We start from the raw sequence: 26110 nt of genomic DNA on the forward strand, positions 1-26110 counted from the left end.
TCTCGGCTCCTCTGAGTCAATGACCATTGGTGACTAACAGTACTATGCTACATGGCTGCTAATTATCAGCATGTATTACATTACAAAGGTGAAAATCTATAGATATAGGAACCATATGTGTCTTTTGCCAAATGGTTCTTATTCCAATTAGATTACTTAGAATTCTTCAAAATCCTGAGTGTTACTAACATCACCAGCAAAAACATTCTGAAGCCAATTTGTCAACATACATGAAATTCCTTAAAAATGTAGATGTTCTTTAACCAAGTAATTCCCCTTTCAGGATTACATTTTGAGGAAATAATAATATATTGAGTAAAGATTAAATATAAGGATATGAATCACAGCATAGCTTATACAAGCAAATAATTGGAAGAGCCAATTATTCAATTTTAGGAAATATTGTGACATATCTATACTAAATATAATGTTCTCTGTATTGAACTAATGATGTAAATATTTAATAAATTGAGAAAATGTTAATAATATATACAGCTAAAAATCAGGTCCCAAAGCTTATCTTTGGTGGAATTCCCAGCCCACCTCCACTGAGTTGCAGTCATGTGATCTGGGTAGAGTTTACCCCACTCTCAGCTCTCGGAGTCAGTGTGCTTGGGTTTAGCCAGTCTTCTGGCTGTAACAAGGTCTAAGCCAATTAGCCCATCCATATTCCTCTGGCTCTAAAGGCTGGCCAAATCAGCATGCAACTCAGGACTCCTGTTTAGCAGTTGGGAGAATGAACACTCCTTCTCCCTGTATAATAAAATATAAGCACACAGTCCTGATTACCTTGGGCAACTATTCCACTTTATGATAAAAATTAAGCCTGCGGTAAAAGAGTAGTAGAGAACTGCAGAGCAATGGCTCTGGAGCTTTGATAAATCAGGCCTGCTGCCTCTAGATGTTTTCAGTTGCAAAACCAATAATTCCCAGGTACTGACCTACCTAGCATGAGCTTTGTTTTCTGTACTTGCAATGAAAAACATTCTAATTAATATGGACTCTAAGAAAAAAGTGAATCACAACAAATTCTGAAAAATTCTTAAAGAGATGGGAATACCAGACTACTTTATTTGTCTCCTGAGAAATAGGAAGTTAGACTATTAACTATTTAACAGGAAGTTAAATAGTTAGAAGATGCTTCTAACTATTGCTATAGTTAGAACTAGACATGAAACAACTGACTGGTTCAAAATTGGGAAAGGAGTATGTCAAGGCTGTATATTGTCATCCTGCTTATTTAACTTGTATGCAGAGTACATCATACGAAATGCCAGGCTGGATGAATCACAAGTTGAAATCAACACTTCTGGGAGAAATATCAACAACCTCAAGATATGCAGATATTATCACTCTAATGGCAGAAAGTGAAGAGGAACTAAAGAGCCTCTTAAAGGTGAAAGAAGAGAGTGAAAACGCTGGCTTGAAACTCAACAGTCAAAAAACTAAGATTATGGCATCCAGTCCCATCACTGCATGGAAAATAGAAGGGGAAAAAGTGGAAACAGTGACAGATTTATTTTCTTGGGCTCTAAAATCACTGTGGATGGTGACTACAGCCATGAAATTAGAAGGCACTTGCTCTTTGGAAGAAGAGCTGTGAGGAATCTAGACATCATGTCAAAAAGCAGAGACATCACTTTGCCAACAAAGGTCTGTATAGTCAAAGAAAGCGGAAGTGTGAGTCTCCCAGTTATGTCTGAATCTTCGCAACCCCATGGACTATAGCCTGCCAGGCTCCTCTTTCCATTAAGTCGTCCAAGCAAGAATACTGGAGTGGGCTGCCATTTCCTTCTCCAGAGGATCTTTCCGAACTAGGGATCGAACCTGGGTCTCCTGCATTGTAGGCAGATTCGTTACCATCTGAGCCACCAGGGAAGCCCTAGCGGGCTTAGTCAGTGCTATGGCTTTCCCAATAGTCATGTACGGATGTGAGAGTTGGACCATAAAGAGGCTAAGTGCTGAAGAATTGATGCTTTCAAATTGTGGTGCTGGAGAAGACTCTTCAGAGGTCCCTTGAGAGGCTGCAAGATCAAACCAGTCAATCTTAAAGGAAATCAACCCTGAATATTCATTGGAAAGACTGATACTGAAGCTGAAGCTCCAATACTTTGGTCACCTGATCTGAAGAGCTGACTCACTGGAAAAGACCCTGATGCTGGGAAAGACTGAAGGCAAAAGAAGAAGGGTGTGGCAGAGGATGAGATGGTTAGATAGTACCACTGACTCAATGGACATGAATTTGAGCAAACTCCAGGAGATGGTGGAGGACAGAGGAGCTTGGTGTGCTACAGTCCATGGGGTCACAAAGTGTTGGACACGACTTAGTGAGAGAATGACAGCAACAACTAGGTAAAAAAAGTGCATTTATGTATTACAAAGCTAAACAAAAACTATAAGTAATATTTGTCTCTTGGAAGTATGTTTATTAGTGATTTTCCCCTCTGTTTTGTACCTTTTTGTAATTCCAGTTTTTCTATAGTGAATATGTAGAATGCTCAAACTACCACACAATTGTACTCATCTCACATGCTAGTAAAGTAATGCTCAAAATTCTCCAAGCCAGGCTTCAGCAATACATGAACCATGAACTTCCAGATGTTCAAGCTGGTTTTAGAAAAGGCAGAGGAACCAAAGATCAAATTGCCAACATCCGCTGGATCATCAAAAAAGCAAGAGAGTCCCAGAAAAACATCTATTTTTGCTTTATTGACTATGCCAAAGCCTTTGACTGTGTGGATCACAAGAAACTGTGGAAAATTCTGAAAGAGATGGGAATACCAGACCACCTGACCTGCCTCTTGAGAAATCTATATGCAGGTCAGGAAGCAACAGTTAGAACTGGACATGGAACAACAGACTGGTTCCAAATAGGAAAAGGAGTACGTCAAGGCTGTATATTGTTATCCTGCTTATTTAACTTTTATGCAGAGTACATCATGAGAAATGCTGGGCTAGAAGAAGCACAAGCTGGAATCAAGATTGCTGGGAGAAATATCAATAACCTCAGATACGCAGATGAAACCACCCTTATGGCAGAAAGTAAAGAGGAACTAAAAAGCCTCTTGATGAAAGTGAAAGAGGAGAGTGAAAAAGTTGGCTTAAAGCTCAACATTCAGAAAATGAAGATCATGGCATCTGGTCCCATCACTTCATGGGAAATAGCCGGGGAAACAGTGGAAGCAGTGTCAGACTTTATTTTTTAGGCTCCAAAATCACTGCAGATGGTGATTGCAGCCATGAAATTAAAAGACGCTTACTCTTTGGAAGAAAAGCTATGATCAACCTAGATAACATATTCAAAAGCAGAGACATTAGTTTGCCAACAAATGTCTGTCTAGTGAAGGCTATGGTTTTTCCATTGGTCATGTATGGATGTGAGAGTTGGACTGTGAAGAAAGCTGAGTGCCGAAGAATTGATGCTTTTGAACTGTGGTATTGGAGAAGACTCTTGAGAGTCCCTTGGACTGCAAGGAGATCCAACCAGTCCATTCTAACGGAGATCAGTCCTGGATGTTCTTTGGAAGGAATGATGCTAAAGCTGAAACTCCAGTACTTTGGCCACTTCATGCCAAGAGTTGACTCATTGGAAAAGACTCTGATGCTGGGAGAGATTGGGGGCAGGAGGAGAAGGGGACAACCGAGGATGAGATGGCTGGATGGCATCACTGACTCTATGGACATGAGTTTGAGTGAACTCTGGGGGGTTTGTGATAGACAGGGAGGCCTGGTGTGCTGCAGTTCATAGGGTCGCAAGAGTGGGACATGACTGAATGATTGAACCAAACTGAACTGAACTGAGAATTATAAATATCATTTAAGCCAAAACCATCAGATCTTTTTCTGGATGGTGATAAGACCAATGAAGTGACTCTTCAAGTGGAGGAAAATAATTTATTTCTATCTTTGTGCCTTTAAAAGCCATGAATGCAAGTTCTTCTAAGATTCTTATTAATGTCTTCTAATAAGTTGAGTAAAACCATAAGCCTGAGTAGTTTGAGATCACTGTGGAGGTAAACTTTGGTTTTAAGCATGGGCAGGGTGAAAACAAGACTGAGCTTGGAGTCCCAGCTCTGCCATTTCCCAGCTATCTGACCTCAGGAAATTATTAAAGTCTCTGAATCTTAGTTACTTCCATAAGAAACTGTGTTGTTTGTTGTTTAGCTGTTCAGTTGTGTCTGATCTTTTGTGACCCGCATAGACTTAACTGACAGGCTCCTCCCTGTGGCACTGGATTAATGTCATCTACAATCCTTGCATCTGTGAAATTCTATATTTCTATAAATGGCTCCATATTTCTATGAATTCTTTATACTTGAACAGAACAAAAATGCACTGCCTCTTTTGGGAAGTACAGGTAGGTTTAACTCTCATTGGGCTTCCCTAGTGGCTCAGTGGTAAAGAATCTGCTTGTCAAAAGCAGGAGATGTGAGTTTGATACCTGGGTTGGGAAGATCCCCTGGAGAAGGAAATGGAAAACCACTCCAGTATTCTTGCCTGGGAAATCCCATGGAGAGAGGAGCCTGGTGGGCTACAGTCCATGGGGTTGCAAAGGAGTCTGACATGACTTAGCTGCTATAGAACAACAACAAACTCTCATTACAACTTTGATAGATGGGTAGAGATTTCTACAAAGCTGTGTTAAGGGTCCGTATGGACTCAGCAGGGAAAAGTGCTATAACCTATTAACAATGTGACTGTTGGGAAGAAAGACAGCGATGGCATGCCACAGTGAGTATTTCCATCACCAGGCTGGCTCATACACACATTACTCATTAATAATAATAATAATCTCATCACTGCCCCTTTCTAAATTTATAGCAGTGCCCAAAATCTTTTCAGTGAAGTAGCTGGGAAGGAAATGAATCAAAATGTATTTGCTTCCTTTCTCCTTTTTTCTGATCTCTTTTAAAAAATGAATTTATCTTCGGCTGCACTGGGTCTTCCTTGCTGTGTGCAAGCTTTCTCTAGTTGCAGAGACCGGGGGCTACCCTTTGTTGCAGGTGTGTAGGCTTTTTAAATTTTTCTTTATTGTGTGGCTTCTATTGTTGCAGTGGGTTCTCTTGTTGCAGAGCATGGGCTTTAGGGTGCTTGGGCTCAGTAGTTGTGGCTCGCAAGCTTAGATGCCCCACTGCATGTGGAATTTTTCTGGACCAGGGATTAAATCTGTGTGCCCTGCATTGTTAGGCAGATGCTTAGCCACTGGACCACCAGGGAAGTCCCTCCGTTGCGATCTCTTAATTAGAGCTGTGGGTGTGTGTGTATGCTTAGTCGCTTCAGTCATGCCTGCCTCTTTGTGACCCTATGGACTGTAGCCCACCAGGCTCCACTGTCCATAGGATTCTCCAGGCAAGAATACTGGAGTGGCTTGCCATGCCCTCCTCCAGGGGATCTTCCTGAGCCGGGGATCGAACTTGGTCTGCCTGCGTCTCCTGCATCGCAAACAGATTCTTTTACTCACTGAGTCACCTGGGAAGCCCTAATCAGGGGCAGTATAGGCTAAAAATGAGTTTGCTTATATAAAAACAAAATTTTCTTGAAACAGAATTCAGAAGAGAATCTCTAGCTTGTTCCTTACACTGGATGTTTCATCTGGAAGGAGCTGTGAATTCTAAGTTCCGAGCTAGTCAGCAAATGTCCTCATAGCTGTTCTGAGAATGGGTAGGGCTGTCAGTGAGAAGTCTGTTTGCAACCATGTTCACTTCTTGCTTCTGTCAAACTCCTCCACAGCGTGGAACTCCAGCAGAAACCCTTGAATAAAGATCAGTGTCCTGGAGAAAAGCCAGAGGAGCTGGAGTCAGGAGTCATCCATCACTGCCACCATAACTGCAAGGCCACAGAGGACAGTGCACAGGAGCAAATCTGTGCCAAGTGGAAGCTCTGCGCTGCTTCAGGAATATGCTTAGTTTTCATGATTGCAGAGGTCGTAGGTGAGTATTTCTCAAAACGTCCCAGATTAAACAAGCAAACAAACGAAACCCCTGCGTCATTACAGGAGGGTTGTCTAAAGTGCTTCTTTTAAAAAGAGGCTGCATATTTCCTGTACACTTAAAGTAACAATATGCTCATTGTAGATAATTTGGAAAATGGAAGAAAAATAATATTCGTCAAAATCCCACAATTGAATGATAATCTCCAATAACATTATGGGGTATTTTTGTACAGTATATTTTCTATTCATAGCTCACAACTTTTTAAAATATAACTGAGAGCATGCTGAATGCTTTTTTGCCATGTCATCAAATACTCTTCAAAAAACACTTCTATGCCTGAACAATATTGTATAATATGCTCTTGTGATTTTCATAACCATCTCTCGATTGTTGGAAATTTAGAGAGCTTTTTTTCCTGCTTATGGACAATGATGCAGTGAAAAATCTTGAATAAAACTCTGCCTGCTTTTCTGGTTTATCCCTTCAAAGAGATCCCTGAAAGTGGAAATTATTGGTTGAAGAATATGAATATTTTTATTACTTCTTTGTGCACATTGTCAAACTGCTATCTAGAAAGCTTGAAACAATTCCTGGGTCTGCCACCTTTGCAGAATGACTCTCTCCAAATCATTACTAGAATTTATTTCAATCTTTCAAAAATCTTTGCTAATGTATAGATGAATATGCTTTATTTTAATATGCATTCCTTGAATTGTAACCTGGCTTCCCTGGTGCCTCAGAGGTTAAAGCGTCTGCCTCTAATGTGGGAGACCTGGGTTCGATTCCTGGGTCAGGAAGATCCCCTGGAGAAGGAAATGGCAACCCACTCCAGTATTCTTGCCTGGAGAATCCCATGGATGGAGGAGTCTGGTGGGCTACAGTCCACGGGGTTGCAAAGAGTTGGACACGACTGAGCGACTTAACTTTCAACTAACTTAACTTTCAACTTTCTTTCCTTTAATTGTTACTGTTAATATTATTTGCATGTTTATTAGTGATCTCTATTTCCCTAAGCTAATGTATTAGTGATCTGTATTTTGTCAGATAATTTGTAATTCTCTATATTGATCTCTGGGAGCTCTTTATATATTAGGATATTAAACTTCTATTGCATTTGTTATAAGCACTATTCTAATTTGTCATTTACTTTTTTAAAATTTTGGTATAATTTTTGGTTTGACTTAGAGAAGTTTCAAATTTTATATAGGTAATTCTATCAAACATTTCATTTTGAACTGATTTATTTTATTATAGTAGTCTTCCACTATTTTAGTGTTTAGACGGAGGAGCCTGGTAGGCTGCAGTCCATGGGGTTGCTAGGAGTCGGACATGACTGAGCAACTTCACTTTAACTTTTCACTTTAATGCCTTGGAGAAGGAAATGGCACCCCACTCCAGTGTTCTTGCCTGGAGAATCCCAGGGACGGCGAAGCCTGGTGGGCTGCTGTCTATGGGGTCGCACAGAGTCGGACACAACTGAAGCGACTTAGCAGCAGCAGCAGCAAGCCTTTCCTATCTACTGAGAAAATAAATATCACTGTGTTGTTCAATTATTCACATTTAATTTTAAATCAATATGAAATTATATATGCTCTCAGGATTGAAAATTCCCTTTCTAACGAGCTAACAAAGATTTCAGCATCATTTATGGAATAGTTCATTATTTCCTCCACTGATTTTTCTCCATATTATTTTTTTCTTTTTTTAAAATTTATTGTTAATTGGAGGATGATTGCTGTACAATGTGTTGGTTTCTGCTGTACAACAACGTGAAGCAGCCATAAGTAGACATATATCACCTCCCTCTTGAACTTAATAGAGTTAGGTTCTGAGGTGTTTTATTGACCTGTGTTGCTGATCTGTTGGCAGTTAACATATTAATGTAGATTTACATGTTGTAATGTCTGTTGTTCTTCCCTCATTATCCTTTAATAGAAAAAAAATATATAAAGCTCTTCATTCCTGTTTATTATTCTAATTGAACATGAAAATAATTTTGTTCAGCTTCCTTCAAAATTTAATCATGATTTCATTGTATATGAATTATTTTGGGAACACAAATCTTAAAATACTCAGCTTTTCCTTCTGGGAATATGGTATGTTCCCCCATTTACCCCAATACTCTACATCTCTCTTCAAGGTTCTGTGGTTTTAGTTTGCTTGTTTAAAGACATGGACAATCTATTTCTTGCTAGGTTTATAGTAGTTTTGTGTGTTTGCTTTATTCTTTCCAGAGGTGAGTGGGGTCTCCCTTTTCTCACATCCTGCTTTGTAGATCGTTACTTATTGTATTTTGGAAAGTTTTCATTTTGTATATTCACTTTGAATTCAATAATGTATTTGAACTATTGCCATTCTAAATGCATCTCAGTTAATTTTCCTTGTTCCTGTCATCCCTCCTCCCCATCCCAAGAGATAACCCTTTTCCGTGCAAAAATGTTTATTTCTCCTTGCTTTTAATAGTTATTTCTCTTCTGTATGTTTCATATTTTTATCATGTTAAATAATATGTTAAATCAACTCATATGTTCAACTATTTAACTGTTAAGTGAAATATTTCCTGAGAGGTTAAGTATTTTTATTATGTTAACAAAGTATTCTTGTCCTCCTAGTTTTTTAATGGTTAACAAATAATCAAGGATGAGTATTGCCTTTTATCAAAAACCTTTTAAGTTCTTTCTGTTTTAAAACGTTTGGCCTATTGTCAATGTGCATTTATTAAGAGATCACCATGCATTTCTGACATTATGATGAAAACAGCTAATATTTATTTATGCTTACTATGTGCTGGGAGCTGCGATGAGTGCTTTCCATGAATTACCTTACTTAACCTTGATGACATTCCTGAGAGATAGGTCCTATTATAAATTGCAGTTTATAGACCATAAATCTGAAGCACAAAGAGTAAAGTATTGACTTTTGTAACACCTATCAGTGGCAGGCAGTTTGAATTCCAGAGCTTATGTTCTTAGGCTCCCATATGGTGCCTCTGAACTTGACTTGGTGGACCATCCTTTCAATGCATTGCTCAATCTGAGTCACTGATATTTTTGTTAGGATTTTTATACCTTTTTTCGTCATTGAAATTTAACTATAGCTTTCTGTTTGGAATTACTTTTCTAGGTTTTTGAAGCTGAATTATGCATATTGAAATGAAAAATTTAGTTTCAATAATTTCCTTTTTATATAAAAAAGCTAAAAGTTTATATGGCATTGAAATTATTCTTTCTTTTTTAAGAACTCCCTAATAAATTTTCTAACTTCAGAGACATTCTTGGATATAATCTTTTGATATATTTTAGCTTCTTTCTCATTCACGGACATATTAAAAATTTCTACTTCTTGAGTAAATTTTGGTTATTTATAAATCTCTAAATTGATTCATCTCAGAAATTGTAATATTTATTATCATACAATGGAACATGATAGTCTCATATTGGTATTCTCTTTAATCCAGTTCCTTTCTCATTTTAATGCTGTCTGTATATTTTTACTTCTTTTCCTTAATTTTAACTTCAGTTCAGTTCAGTCGCTCAGTTGTGTCCGACTCTTTGCGACCCCATGAATTGCAGCACGCCAGGCCTCCCTGTCCATCACCACTCCCGGAGTTCACTCAAACTCACGTCCATCGAGTCAGTGATGCCATCCAGCCATCTCATCCTGTGTCATCCCCTTCTCCTCCTGCCCCCAATCCCTCCCAGCATCAGAGTCTTTTCCAATGAGTCAACTCTTCTCATGAGGTGGCCAAAGTACTGGAGTTTCAGCTTTAGCATCATTCCTTCCAAAGAACACCCAGGGCTGATCTCCTATAGAATGGACTGGTTGGATCTCCTTGCAGTCCAAGGGACTCTCAAGAGTCTTCTCCAACACCACACTTAAAGCATCAATTCTTCAGCGCTCAGCTTTCTTCACAGTTCAACTCTCATATCCATACACATACTGGAAAAACCATAGCCTTGACTAGATGGACCTTTGTTGGCAAAGTAATGTCTCTGCTTTTGAATATGCTATCTAGGTTGGACACAACTTTCCTTCCAAGGAGTAAGCGTCTTTTAATTTCATGGCTGCAATCACCATCTGCAGTGATTTTGGAACCCCCCAAAATAAAGTCTGACACTGTTTCCACTGTTTCCCCATCTATTATTTCCCATGAAGTGATGGGACCAGATGCCATGATCTTCGTTTTCTGAATGTTGAGCTTTAAGCCAACTTTTTCACTTTCCTCTTTCACTTTCATCAAGACGCTTTTTAGTTTTCTTCACTTTCTGCCATAAGGGTGGTGTCATCTGCATATCTGATTATTGATATTTCTCCCGGCAATCTTGATTCCAGCTTGTGCTTCTTCCAGCCCAGTGTTTCTCATGATGTACTCTGCATAAAAGTTAAATAAGCAGGGTGACAATATACAGCCTTGATGTACTCCTTTTCCTATTTGGAACCAGTCTGCTGTTCCATGTCCAGTTCTAACTGTTGCTTCCTGACCTGCATATAGTAAGTGTCTATTTATTTTATTGGTAAATATTTTTATTGAATATATTATTTTAATTTTCCTTCTGGTTTCTAATTCACAATCCTTGGCTTTAAAAACATTTTTACTTCCTCTATGTTTCTTTTGTCAGAGCTTTAGTCTTATTGCATCTTTTAATATCTTAGGTTATATTCTTATTTAATATATTTGTATCCTTTTTTATTAATAACAAAGCTATGTATAGTTAACAATCTAAAGGTTTGGGTATGCTATGTTATTTATAATTATTTTTACCAAAATAATTTAAAATAACTTTATAAACCACCTATATAGTTTTTGCCATAAGCTACTAGTACTCTTGGGGCTTCTCTGGTGGGTTAGATGGTAAAGAATCTGCCTGCAATGTGGGAGACCTGGGGTTGATCCCTGGATTTGATCCCTGGGTTGGCAAGATCCCCTAGAGAAGCCAATGGCTACCTACTCCAGAATTCTTGCCTGGAGAATTCCAGGGACAGAAGAGCCTGCAGGCCACAGTCCGGGTAGTCACAAAGAGTTAGACATGACTGAGCAACTACCACTATTACTTGTAACATTCTCTTACTGATATTTTGGCTTCATTTTCTCTTTATTACCCCAAATGGGTGCTAAATTAATAATAATCTAAGACTAAAGGAGATTTTGCTAAGCTATTTTTTTTGTACTACAATAGCAAGCAATCAGAATTAATTTGTTTCTTCAAGCTATTGAGTCTTCTGACCTATACACATAGACATTCATAGCTTTTGAAAACTAGAAAACTTGAGGAGAGCTTGTTGTTGTTGTTCAGTCACCCTGTTGTGTCTAACTCTTTGTGACTCCATGGACTGCAGCATGCCATCCCCCGAAGTTTGCCCAAGTTTATGTCCATTGCATTGGTGATGCCATCCAGCCATCTCATCCTCTGATGCCCTCTTCTCCTTCTGCCCTCAATCTTTCCCAGCATCAGAGAAGAGAGCCTAGGCCCTTAATCAAATTCAAGATGAATCCAGAGTTGGTAAATAACCTTCTAGTCAAATTAAAAAAATTAATACCATACAATTTCTAGAGCCAGGGTAAGTCTTTTGAATGAATGATTTAATAACTTGATAGAGCTGCCAAGAAGTTACTTTTAGCAGCTCCAATCTGGAAAGCTCCCTCTGGAAATCCACTGATATCTATACTAGAGAGGCATTCTTTCTTTTATTAAGGAAATTCACAAGATTGTACATAATTTTCAGTTGCGTGTATAAGAGATCAACAAAACGGAAAATCTAAAAAACAGGATCCATTTGAAACATGATATGAAAAAGTGGAAATTCATAGCCTTACAGATAAAGTACTGGTCCCACCCCACCCCATACCATCTGAGCAACCAGGGAAGCCTGGCGTACCACAGTCCATGGGGTTGCAAAGAGTTGGACATGACTTGGCGACTGAACACACACACACACCAGCCCCATGTGAACACACCTCGCAGGATGCATAAACTGGCTTGTTTTCTCCACTAATTTCTTCTATTGCTTTGCCCTGAAATCATGTGGATGTTGAGAACAGACACATAATCTCCCCGGGTGATGTCTAATTAATATTCTGGAATGAGATGGTCTCTCATTCACAAAACTCAGTTTCCTCTTTGTACCTTTCCATGCCCTGTCACTTTGTGTCTAAAATGACATATTTTTAGAGGGCAAATGAGAAGCTACTCACTTTGAGAAAGCAATTCAATCTCCTCCTTTCCTTCTCATTTCTAATAATTAGTCTATGAGTTCAAATCTGGCTTTAGAGTCAGAAGAAAGTGATGTTGTCAGTAAAGGAATTCAATGGCTACTGACAGAAAATCATTTGGAATTTGAAGTGTATTGATATTGAGCTAATTTTCCGAAAACATTGCTCTCTTCGTGTTAATTCTGTCATCAAAATTCTCCAGTGGCTCACCTTTGCCATTTCAGTCCTTCACAACATTTTCCCCATCACAGCAAGCACAGGAAATTTTCCTGAGCACAGAGATAAACTGACAGGTATCCTTGCAGCAGAAAGAGGCTGACTCAGGGGCTTTCTCTGTGTTAAGCTCTACTTGGCTGCCCCAAGTGAAAAGAGATCAACACATTGGAAAACTCTGGCATCCTGGACAAAGTGAAAAATTCTACTTTGGCTTTCAAGTTATTCCACCATCTGGCTGCCAAACTATCAATCTTCTACTTTTACTACTTCCCTATATGACGTTTCTTCTGTTTCTTCTATTTATTCATTCTATGCAAAATAATCATTGCACTTTAAGATCTCTGTAACCTTTGCTTATGCCTTTTGATTTATATGGAAAAGCCCCCTCATTCTCTCTACTCGTCAAAACCCTGACCATCATTCAAGACCCCAACTCACAGCTTACCACCTTTCTAAAACCATTTTTGACCAAGTCAGAGAAAGCAAGTTGTGTTATCAGATGACTTTTGGGAATCTGGAAGGTCCTCCTGCAGGATGTGGGTCTGAAAAAGGCCTTGAAGGATGAGTAGGAATTGAAAGGTGGCAAAGAGGGAGATGAGAAGGGCCTTTCACACTCAGGGGCTTGCATGTGGCCCAGCAGATCATAAATATCAGCTTCACCTGGAAAGATCTTGAGTGGGTAGGTCAGCATCAGGACAAGCAAGTCAAGTGATTCTGATGTGTAGCTATATTTGGGTGCCCCGTTTGCAGCGGACTGGCATTACCTGTACAATAAGGTTTTCTCATACTTATTGTCCTGGTGGCAGCTCTGGTCCTTCTGGCCCCAGCACTTCAAGTTCACAGGCACAGTGGGATGTGAGATGCCAAGCTGGATAAATCGGGGTTTCTGTGTCTTTATACAAGGAGATTTGGGGAAAAGCTCTTTCGTTCTCCTTTAAAATACTATGCTGAAATGATATAAACTCAGAGACCCACTTTTTTTTTTTGCTGAAGGGGAGAAAGTTTGCCTTCAGCAGAAAAATAAAAAGCAATAATCAGAGCCAGAGCAGAGCCCCAACAAGATTTTTTGAACCTTACGATTAGGCTGTACCTGATCCAATCCCACCCAGATTTATTCTGTTATTTGAGCCAATAAATGATCACTTTGCTGTTTAAAGTAGTTTGCGTTGCGTGTTTATGACTTAACAACTGAGAGAACCGGAGGCAGTAGTACGGGGTACAACATGATTAGCGGAGAATGAAACTAGAATGGTGGTTGAGGGTTCCAGAAGGCTGAGTAGCCTGGCTGAGGAATCTGGATTTATTCTGTAGGCCTTGGGGAGTAACTGACATTTAAAACAGGAGAGAACAAGGTCATAGAGCTGTGTTTAGAGAAAGAACTGGCCACAGGGTACACAGCAGAGAGGAAGAAGGAATTAAAGGAGGCCACAAGCATCAGTGTGTCCACTGTGAATGGGCCTCCGAACCTACTGAATTGGAATGCTTTCTGATTGCTGGTGAAAGGTCCTAATTATAGAAAGGCCATTAAGCAGAGTTACACTGCATATGTAAATATGCATCTGTATTTAAGAAGACAGACATACAGACATAGAGAACCCACAGAAGTAAGCTCAGTTCAGTTCAGTTCAGTTCAGTCACTCAGTCGTGTCCAACTCTGCGACCCCATGAATCGCAGCACGCCAGGCCTCCCTGTCCATCACCAACTCCCAGAGTTCACTCAAACTCACGTCCATTGAGTCGTGATGCCAGCCAGCCATCTCATCCTCTGTCGTCCCCTTCTTCTCCTGCCCCAATCCCTCCCAGAATCAGAGTCTTTTCCACTGAGTCAACTCTTTGCATGGGGTGGCCAAACGCATGAGGTGGCCAAAGTAAGCTCAAGTATGGCCATTTCTGGAAGAAAATGAGAGTGGTCAGGAAAAGACATCCTGAGGTAGGACTGTTAAGAGTTAAGCAAGGATGGAGGAAGCCCTAGCTTGCTGGACAGGAATACAGAGCTGGCATCAGGCTGGGGAAGATGGTAAGTATCTCAGAGGGAGAAAAAATTCGCTCTTAGTAAGAGAAAATTTACTGGGTGGTGTGACAACCACAAGCGTGATTAATAAGGGTACTTGTTTTGTACTAGAGCCAGAGTGTCTCAGTGGCTTAGGTTACTTATATTTTTTGAGGTTCCTGGTACTAAAAATTTAAGAAAAATGTGCCAAAGCAAACTGTGATGTGTTTGAAATACTTTAAAAATAATGACATCATGAATTTCTGGCATGACATTAAACACAGCATAATAATGCTACTCATACAGTGAAGTCGCTCAGTCGTGTCCGACTCTTTGTGACCCCATGGACTGTAGCCTACCAGGCTTCTCTGTCCATAGGATTTTCAAGGCAAGAATACTGGAGTGGGTTACCATTTCCTTCTCCAGGGGATCTTCCCGACCCAGGGATCGAACCCGGGTCTCCCACATTGGAGGCAGGCACTTTAACCTCTGAGCCACCAGGGAAGCCAGTAACAAACAATTTTTAGATGAACAAACAATTGTCAGATGAACACTGAGTTCTCTCAGTCCTGTCAGTATGTCTCTGCTCTTCATGAAAATCATCACGAGTGCTTGGCATGAACTCTCAGATCTGAGGTGAATATGAGACCCAGACCCAACCTCTCCCCTGCTTGTCTAAGGTCGTCTCCACCCGCCAGGCCCTAGAAGAGTCTGTTTCCAGGGCTCAGTCCTGAGCACCTCTCCTGCATTGCTCTCACTGCCTCGCTCCCTCCATTGTGTCAAGCACTCCAGGAATATGACTGTTGCTGCCCCGCTTCATGTCTGTACTGCAATTCCCTGTGGCTATTCCTGCTGTGTCTTAGTCTCCAGCTTCTCCCGGCTCCGAGTCATCCTCCCTATCACTGGCAAAGATCTCCTGCTTAAACACAGACCTGAGCATGCCATAACCTTGCCTCAAAATCATAAATAGATCCCTCTCTCCCACGGGATAACATTCAAGTCCTTTAGTGTGACGTGTGACACCTTACAAAGGGCCCAAGCCACCCTTCCTATCTCGTTGCCCACTATTCCTCCAACACTCCACACTTCCTGTTGTTGTTCAGCTGCTAGGTCGTGTCTGACTCTTTGTGACCACATAGACTGCAGCATGCCTGGCTCCCCTGTCCTCCACTCTCTCCTGGAGTGTGCTCAAATTCATGTCCATTGAGTCAGTAATGCTATCCAACCATCTTATCCTCTGCCACCCGCTTCTCCCTTTGCCTTCAATCTTTCCCACCATCAGGGTCTTTTCCAATGAGTCAACTCTTGGCATCAGGTGGCCAAAGTACTGGAGCTTCAGTTTCAGCACCAGTCCTTCCAATGAATATTCAGGGTTGATTTCCTTTAAGATTGACTGGTTTGATCTCCTTGCAGTCTCTCAAGGGACCTCTCAAGAGTCTTCTCCTGGACAATTGGAAAGCATCAATTCTTCAGCGCTTAGCCTTAATCAGGGTCCAATTTTCACATCTGTACATGACTACTGGAAAAACCATAGCTTTGACCATACGGACCTTTGTTGGCAAAGGTTCACCCCTTTTACTTTTCAACGAAGGTGCCCTGTTCTTTCATTTCTCTCTGTTTTTGTTCCTGCTCTTATCTCTTTCTGAAAAACACTTCCTTCCTAGTTAATTCTTACTCATCCCTTCTGTGGAAAGTTCTTCAGGGTTCCCAGTGACAGTGGCTTTCTGATCCCTTTGCTCATGTCACCTGTCTTCTGGACAGTGAGCATCAAATGACGAGATCACTGCAGAGAGGGCCTGTGCTTTGTTCCACCTTATGTATCTGTGTACATCCTATCCCTGCACTGTGCACCATAAGGGCTCCATACATCCAGGCTGGATGACTCAATTAATTGTCAATAATATCCCTACGCTTTCAGAAGCAAATGCCAGTTCAGCCAAGATGACCTCTTAAAAACAATTTACTCCATAAGATTCAGCATGAAGGCCCACAGTTTTCTGGAGTGTTCTTATAAAAACCTCAGATGGTTGTAAAATGGTTCTCAGTCCCCGGGTCTCCATACAAACATACTTCCTCCAAAGTAAGTCCTTTTTCTTTCCCAGGTGCCTCCTGACTCAGTTGAATCTGTGGAAGAACTCCTATAAGATGTCTTCCTTGACTGAAGCTACGATTTTAGCCCAGCATACAGAATCATCACCATCATTCATTGCTAAGACTGTGGCATGGTGCTTATCTGCATGTAGTCATTCCTCCGGGAAGCAGTAATGCATTATTAACACAGCTTTATTATCAGGCCCAAGTTTGGCAGACAGAGCAACATTAGAGGATAATTGGAAGGACAACTGATTTGTTAGCAAAATGTTGCTTTTTGGCTAATGAATCATTCTGATTTTTGCCCTGACAGCTCAGTAACAAGCTTGAAGACGATTTTGTTTCAGACCATTAAACTTTGACAAACCAGTTATTAACTACAGCTAGAGCCAGCAATCTGTGGGGATTACTGCAATTATGAACCTTATATGTAATTTTTGAAAATCATTAGTTGAGACAAGGTGAGTCTGATGATGGAGGGGCTGATGACCGACAGACTCCATCACTTTGCAATACACAAGGGAAAACCAGCTTCTGGGAGGACTAATCCGTCAGCAGAAGCGCTTTGCTGGGAAGATGGAACAAGAGCAGTAAAGGTCATTGCACTCAAGCAACAAGCCCTGTTTGAGAAAACACAAAGCTGATCTTTGACTTCTGTTTTAGAGGTTGGAGGTCTTTTTTCAACGGAGAACTAAATGGAAGTGCAGGGAACGAACCAAACAGACAACAAGGCAGGTGTCCTATGGTCTGGGTTCCCTTCCTATGCGTTACTGGATTGTGGCTGCATTCAAGATGATCATGCCAACTGAAGGAAGTCTGAGAAAGTGAAATATCATATGATATTATTTACACATGGAATCTAAAAACATGATACAAATGAACCTATTTACAAAACAGAAACAGTCTTGCAGACACAGAAAATAAACTTAAGGCTACCAAGGGGGAAGGTGTGTGTGTTAGTTGCTCAGTCGTGTCTGATTCCTTGAGACGCCATGGGCTGTAGCCTGTCAAACTCCTCTGTCCAAGGGATTTTCCAGGCAAGAATACTAGAGTGGATTGCCATTTCCTTCTCCAGGAGATCTTCCTGACCCAGGGATTGAACCTGGGTCTCTTGTGTTGCAGGCAGACGCTTTACTGTTTGAGCCACCAGGGAAGCCAGGGGAAGGTAGGGGGGAGATAAATTAGGAATCTGGGATTAACATAAACACACTACTATATATAGGCTAGATAATCAATAAGGACCTACTGTGTGGCACAGGGAACTGTACTCAATATTCCATAATAATCTGTATGGGAAAAGAATCTGAAAAAGAATAGGTGCATGTGTATGAACAACAGAGTCATTTTGCTGTCCACCTGAAATTAACACAACATTGTAAATCAACTATGTTCCAATATAGGATAAACATTTTTAAAAAGGATCTCATTGCGAGGTGCCTGTCCTTTCTTCTTCCACCTCCCCAATATTCATTTCAAGCCCAGGTGGTTAAGATAAACTAACAGAGCTGAAGTAGTGAAGACTATGGTAAAATTACACATCGAACAATAGCACACCAGTGGGCCAGACTGTCATCCAGTTTACAGACAAAGTCCAGGTCCCCAGTCTGGAGACCCTTTCAATCCAGCCTGCACCTCTCCACTGTCACCCTATTATACTTCCCTTTTGAATCCTTATGCCCTAATCTAACTGGAATGTTCTTCAAATGGGCCCCACTTTCTAATCTCTGTACCTTAGCTCTCCCAGGAATGGCCTCTCTTGTGCAATTCATTTCTACACGTTCAAATTCTACTCACCCTCTCAATCTCAGTTTCCTTACTTGTCAAAACGATGTAGATTATATCCAAGTTAAGACCCTTTCTCGTCTTCAGTTCTGTGAGTCTGAGGCGTTTTCACCAAACTGTGGTTAGTACACATAGGATCAGGTGGCACCGTGGGGCCCTAACCCCACTTCCTATTCTGTATCCCCGTAGGTGGGCACATTGCTGGGAGTCTTGCTGTCATCACGGATGCTGCCCATCTCTTAGTTGACCTGACCAGTTTCCTGCTCAGTCTCTTCTCCTTGTGGCTGTCATCAAAGCCCCCCTCCAAGCAGCTAACTTTTGGATGGTGCTGAGCAGGTATAGTTCATCAACTGAGCATCGAGGCGGAGTAATGCTGCAGAGTCCAATCAAGGATGAAAATGGAAAGGGTGAAGCGAAGCTTCGTTTGAAAATCCCTTAGAGGCACATCTCTGGTGCACAGAGGGAAATAGACGTGTATATGGGAACGTGTACTCTCAGTGCTAATTCCACTAATAGCCAGATTCATGGTGGCTACCTCTACTCCGATGGGACAACAGGAGCACATGCGTCGTTTTAGCAGCCACCTCAGCCCGAGAATCTCAGTGTGTGGTAACAGCCATGATGTTATTCATTGAATGACTTGGCATCTGGGAGAGAGGGTGGGCTGAAGCTTCTGACATTTTGCAAAATCAAGCCCAGAGAGCCCAGAGAGTTGGTAAGACTGAAGAACTTCCCATAGAGGGGTTGGGAAAAGAGTATGGACTTTCCAGTTCACATGGCGTTTAGCCATTCAGTGGATGGCTCAGCTGGATATCTTGTTCAAACAACCATCAACAACCACAAGAAAAGGAGAAGGAAGAGGAGGAAGAGGGGAGGAAAGTTTACTTTTTGTCTCTTCTTAGACCTGGGTCTTTGATGGGGTGATGGCTTGCTCTTGTCTAGGAAGGGGACCAGGTATGATGAGGCTTTACAGTCTGAGAACTTTTTACTGTGGCTCATTTTTACAGTCCACCCATCTCTTCAACACATACTGCCTCTCTACTTCTCCTCCTTTGTATAATTTCTTATGTCAGAGGAATAAGAGGAGCTTCTGGCTGAATGTAAAAATCATTTATATTAAGAGTTACAACTCCATATTTTCACACCAGTTGAGAACATCAACGTGAAACAGATCTGAGGGCAGAGCTTTGGCCAACATGCTAACACAGACAGCCTCACTAAAAGGTGCCGCTAGACGCAGACCGCAGGCTGTAGCCTGATGATTATGAACTGTGGTTTTTCATGCTTAGAATGATAGAAAGTTCTAATTTCATGAGATGAGATGGTTGAGTGCCATCTCATGTGCAATGGACGTGAAGTTGAGTAAACTCCGGGAGATGGTGAGGGACAGAGAAGCCTGGCATGCTGCAGTCCGTGGGGTTGCAAAGAGTTGGGCATGATTTGGTTTGACTGAACAATAACAACAATTTCATGCCAAACAATTTATCATCAGAGGTGTTTTGCACTGTTTTTCCTTTAACATTCAGAGAAAGAGAGGGAGAGGGAGAATTGAGGAAATAAACATCAATAAAAGGACTTGGTGACATTGTGATTTAAAGATGCTTTTCAGTCCCTAATAGGGCTACATTTGCAAAACACCTACTTTTGACAGTACCCATCATTGATCCTCATAAATTTTTACATGTATTTTACCCTTTCTGATACCATGGGTCAAAGCTGTTTTGTAAACACAGGCAGGACTCAGAATTTAGGTTGCTACTTGAACTTTCTCCTCCTGGCCACGGAGGTCAGTGAGAATTGACAATCCAGAGGCCAGGGCTGCTCAACAGAACTCTCGGTTTCAAGAGAAATGTTGTACAATAGATAGTACACTGGGGCCATGGAGCAATTTAAATGTGGCTAGTGCTAGTGAAAAACTGGATATTTAATTTTACTTTAAATTTAAACAGCCACACTGGATCGATGGCTACCATATTAGGCAGCACCCCCCACAGACATATAGATGAAAATCAACTAGTACATCAAACATATAATTTCCTGGATAACTTTGTTGAGGAAGAAGCTAAGTATGAAAAGTGAGTTTAGGTAAAGATAATATTAACATATGCACCCAATGTTCATAGCAACAATATTTTAATTTTCATGATATGAAAGTAACCTAAAGTGTCCATCAACAGATGAGGTGATAAAGATAAGATGGGCACACACACGCACGCACGCACACACACACACACACACACACACAGTGGAATACTACTCAGTCATAACAAGAGTGGAAATTTGCCATTTGCATCAACATGGATGGACAGGAAGGACATTCTACTAAGTGAAATAAAACAGACAGAGAATGAAAAATGCTATATGATACCACTTATATGTGAAATCTAAAAAATGAAACAAAGTAGGGAAGAGGGAAGGGAGTGAAGCATGATAGGGATAGGAGATTGAGAGGTACAAGCTGTTATACATAAAGTAAATAGTTCAGTTCAGTTCAGTTGCTCAGTTGTGTCTGACTCTTTGCGACCCCATGAACTGCAGCATGCCAGGCCTCCCTGTCCATCACCAACTCCCAGAGTTCACTCAAACTCATGTCCATCGAGTCGGTGATGCCATCCAGCCATCTCATCCTCTGTCATCCCCTTCTCCTCCTGCCCCCAATCCCTCCCAGTATCAGAATCTTTTCCAATGAGTCAACTCTTCACATGAGGTGGCCAAAGTATTAGAGTTTCAGCTTTAGCATCAGTCCTTCCAAAGAACACCCAGGACTGATCTCCTTTAGAATGGACTGGTTGGATCTCCTTGCAATCCAAGGGACTCTCAAGAGTCTTCTCCAACACCACAGTTCAAAAGCATCAATTCTTCAGTGCTCAGCTTTCTTCACAGTCCAACTCTCACATCCATACATGACCACAGGAAAAACCATAGCCTTGACTAGATGGACCATTGTTGGCAAAGTAATGTCTCTGATTTTGAATATGCTATCTAGGTTGGTCATAGCTTTTCTTCCAAGGAGTAAGCATCTCTTAATTTCATGGCTGCAATTACCATCTGCAGTGATTTTGGAGCCCCCCAAAGTAAAGTCTGACACTGTTTCCTCATCTATTTCCCACGAAGTGATGGGACCAGATGCCATGATCTTCGTTTTCTAAATGTTGAGCTTTAAGCCAACTTTTTCCCTCTCCTCTTTCATTTTCATCCAGGGGCATTTTAGTTCCTCTTCACTTTCTGCCATAAGGGTGGTGTCGTCTGCATCTGAGAAATATTGATATTTCTCCTGGCAATCTTGATTCCAGCTTGTGCTTCTTCTAGCCAGCGTTTCTCATGATGTACTCTGCATAGAAGTTAAATAAGCAGGGTGACAATATACAGTCTTGACGTACTCCTTTTCCTATTTGGAACCAGTCTGTTGTTCCATGTCCAGGTCTAACTGTTGCTTCCTGACCTGCATACAGGTTTCTCAAGAGGCAGGTCAAGTGGTCTGGTATTCCCATCTCTTTCAGAATTGTCCACAGTTTATTGTGATCCACACAGTCAAAGGCTTTGATATAGTCAATAAAGCAGAAATAGATGTTTTTCTGGAACTCTCTTGCTTTTTCCATGATCCAGCAGATGTGGGCAATTTGATCTGTTGCTCTACGTAAAAGGAGGGAGGATTGAAATTATGGGATGTGCCTGACCACTGACTCACAGAGTGTTTCTAGAGCCTTGTAGGGTTTTAGAACTGATCTAAAAGGTTGAGTGAAAGATCAAGGTGAGGCTTAAGGAGCTTCTAAGTAAGCAAGCATGCTTTGTTCAGTAGGAAGCTTGAACACTGTCTTATCTTTAAATATTCATGTAAATGTCTCTATTCTGATGCTTTTCTTCCTTACTCTTGCCCATAAAATGCAGTTAGAGTGTTGACATACCTTGGAGTTTGCCTCTGTATTTATAGTAAGTTGAGTTGGCAAATGAAACTCATTTTCATTAAGCCTCTGAAACCTTCCCTTTTTACTATTTTACAGTGCTGGCAAGTTGTAAATGTTTTATGGCAGAATTAAGAGTTTCTAAACACATTTTACCCTTTGTATCTCATTATTTCATCTCTTAATAACTTTCAATCATTTTAGCACCTGTTTAAATTAAAATCCCTCAGGAAAACAGGAAGGGCAGGCAGCAATTAATATGCTTTAAAAATTTGCTGAAAATTACTTAGTAATATGAAGCATAACGAACTAGTATTTTATGAATGCAACAAGAAAGTGTCTCATCTTAGTACTAAAATTCATCCACACTTCTGCTTTGCAAATGACTAAGTGAAGTGCTGTGAGGCCTCTTTTCTTTGGTGGGGAGGTGGAGCATTAATGTTTCATGAGTCTTGGGGAGATTAAGGTGGTTCACAGATTCTCTGTGCATGTGTGTCTGTGTGCTTGTATCCCTAGAGATCCTGGGGGCCCTGCTATCCATCCTGTGCATCTGGGTGCTGACAGGCATGCTGGTGTACCTGGCGTGTGAACGCCTGCTGTACCCTGATTACCAGATCCAGGCGACTCTGATGATCATCATTTCGAGCTGTGCAGCGGCAGCCAACATTATGTAAGTGGTCCCGCACGCTGCCCATGAAGCTTGTCAGGACAGAGATTTGTGCTGGTTTTGTTGTTGTTACTGCTTGTTTCTAATTCCTCCACTTGTGAGGATGGTCGAGACCTGACAGAGTGTTCAAACGGCTCTACGACCGAAGATCAGGCTGCTTGTGCTAGTTAATGTGCATTTTAATATCCACTTCTAATAGCTATCATCTTGAGTGCTTCCTATGTGCCAGAGACTGCTAAGATCTTTTGATCTACATTATCAAGCTCAATGTGCACAACACAAATACTTTATAGATTAGGAAACTGAAGCTCAGTAAGGTTAAATAAATTGCCAATGAGGTAGTGCAGAGGAGGATTTGAAAATAGATCCACCAAACCCAGAATTGAGCTTCTAGCCATTCTACTCTCTCACACAAATGAAACAGTTCCACGTGGGATGTGACTTACCCTTCTCCTGTTTTTGTTACATGAACACATTATGGGTTCCCAGAGACCTGGGTTGGAAAGGATCATAAATTTTGTTTACTTCAGCCCCTTTCTACTTTTGAATTCCCTTTTGCAATATCCCCATAAAATGGTTATTAGTTTCATATATATTTTAACAGAATAACAGGGAATTTATTTCTCTCAAGAGCAACCTATCTTATCTTTGTATCATTATGACTGCATGAACATTCTTCCTTAAACTGTGTTAGCTATATTCTTTCTTTAGTTTCCATCTATTGGCCCATTCTCTTATCCAGGCAGTCTTAAATCATTCTCATAGGACGTCTGATCATTGCCATATTGATCTGGTCTTCTTAGATGAACTGTTTGATTACTCATGACAATGGGGAGTTGAGGCCAGGACTTTGACCCTTTTTGGTTGATTTGCTCTTTCCTATTTGATAGTCTGATTTGGGGTAACCTTACTTAAAACTCTGTTATCTATCTACCTACCTACCTACCATCTATGGTAGACACAATAACGACCCTTCAGGGGTTTCCACATTCTAACCCTTGGAACTCCTGAATATGTAATTTACATGGGAAGAGAAACCTTGCAAATGTTGTTAAGGATGGATCTTGAGTCGGGCAGATTATCCTGGATTATCCAAACAGGTCCAACACAACCACAAAAGTCCTTAAAAGAGGGAAGCATAAGGTCAGAGGGCAGAGAAGATGATGCATTGCTGACTTTGAAGATGGAGGAAAGGGCCTGGAGTCAGTGAACAGAAGTGACCTCTAGAAGCTGGAAAAGGTAAGAAAATGAATTTCCCCCTGGAACCTCCAGAAGGAATGCGGTCCTGCCCACTTTCTAACCTCCAGAACGATAAGACAATACATTTATGTTGTTCTAAGCCACAAAGGCTTTGTGGTAACTTGTTATGGCAGCAACAGGAAACCCAGATACCATGTATGTATCCCCTGTCTTGCGATGAAACATGATACATGCAATCAGGTAGGTTCATGCATAAAAGTAGACAGAGAGCAGAGTGGCATTGTAAGCATTTTGTTTTTTTAAGAGAGGGTACAAAGGAGTCCTTGGAATTGGAGGAACCTGAGCATGGATACTTTGAATAAGTTCCTCTAGGTACTCTCATATCCTGACCTTGCACCTGCTTTTAGTTCCTTACTTCTTAGTTTGGAACCCATTGCTCAAAATCTTTAAGATGAACAATCAGAAGAGTGGTATTTGATCTTCTGTCACTGATGAGATCCCTAATTCCACCCAGTTAACTTGGAAATGCATTTCACATTGGCAGTGGGAGAAAAAGTATGGAGAGATCAATACAAGTCTATCACTCCTAGGAGACAGATAAGCCAGGCCACATGTCCTGCTGACTGTCATCATCTTTGCCTAAGAAGAACAATATGTCCCCAGGACAGCGGTAACAATAAAAATATTAATAATTGCCCAGGAGTCATTGTCATATAGGCTGTGTCCATGCTGCCTGAAGATGAAGATGCACCCAGTTAACTACCACATAAATCTGGCACCTTGATGACTGAGGCTGACTTTCTGAATAGATACCATCCACATTTTCTTTTTACTGCAACTGCTTTCAAACTCTGAGCCTAATATTGCAGGTGAGTTTCATACTTACAAAGACCAGGGAATTGAAAAGCATTGACTTCCCTGCACAAGGAGGTAATTTTTATGGATAAACACACTGAGTGACTAAAATGTTTACTTAGAGAACTGGGATTATAGATTTCAAGTGCTACATGCTTCACTGTCTGACTATAGAGATATCTGAACCATAATTTGGGAATAAATCTATTCCTTGGGAGCCTAAAATCAGGGCAGAAAGTTCTAACAGAAGTTGCTAAGGGATTCTAGGATGAAGGTTATTGATAGAGCCTTAAGGCTAAGCTTTCTCTGCCTGAAACATTTCCTCCTCTCCTAGCCCATTTAACTCTAGTATAACCTTTCAAACCCAACTCAATTGCTTTGTCTGTCTAACTAAATCAGACTCCCTTGCTGTACTATCTGTAGCACCAGTTCTTAATAGGCTCAGGATAATTAGAATTTTCCATTTATGTGTGTCTTTTTAGAATCTCCACCATCTCCATCATCCTTAAAGTTATAATGGGGAGGGGCCATGTCTGTTTTTACCGTTACGCTCCAAGTATTAAACAGTGCCTGGCATATAAAATCCCTAAATAAGTTTTTTTTTAATATAAAATGAGTAAAAGAATGAATGACGATGGGATGAGCATACATAGCAGGCCTAGAAACTGCCAGGCATACACGGCTGTCTGAAGAACTTTAAATGGTAGCTTCTAATAGAAGGTGAATTTCTGCTCAAACATTAACAATATAAAACCTGTAGATTATGTAAATGATCAAATCTTGATGAATAGAAGTCACTCTGCTTTGTGACGATGGCCTGAGATTTAATAGACACTTTACCTGCAAACAGACTGGGGTATGTGGCACTGAAAAATAATTTTTTTACACCTTTGTTCCAAAATGCTCAGAAAGTGTTTCTAGGCAAAACATAAGAGATATTACTCCTAAAGTAGATAAACAGAATTGGGTACATAATTTATAGGGCCCACTACTGATCTCTTGGAATTGGATTAGAGATGTTAAATTTTGCAATATGTTATACACATATAAAACATTTATATACATGAATATATTGCAGGTTTGATAAATAGCTATGTATTTACACAAGCACATTACTTTCATCATTGGCCATTAGGGAGTTATTCACATTTCAAGTTCTAGTGGAAATGAATAAAATTGAGTAAAATAAAAGTTTAAAAAATTCAACCTTGATGAAATTCACTGCTTATTTTGTTGTATTGCTTTTTGCTGCTTTTTGCATTT

The 26110-nt window shown here is 40.7% G+C and overlaps 1 protein-coding gene across 1 annotated transcript in view; it reads left to right on the plus strand.

Moving 5' to 3' along the window:
* SLC30A8 (solute carrier family 30 member 8) overlaps nt 1-26110 on the plus strand; it is a 48173-nt gene that overhangs the window by 11335 nt on the left and 10728 nt on the right. Inside the window, 3 exon segments of the mRNA XM_005689295.2 lie at nt 5731-5930; nt 18413-18559; nt 22642-22795. Coding sequence (XP_005689352.2) covers nt 5731-5930; nt 18413-18559; nt 22642-22795 — 501 coding nt within the window.

Source organism: Capra hircus, chromosome 14 (genome assembly GCF_001704415.2).
Source record: "Capra hircus breed San Clemente chromosome 14, ASM170441v1, whole genome shotgun sequence".
In the NCBI taxonomy this organism is placed as follows: Eukaryota; Metazoa; Chordata; class Mammalia; order Artiodactyla; family Bovidae; genus Capra; species Capra hircus.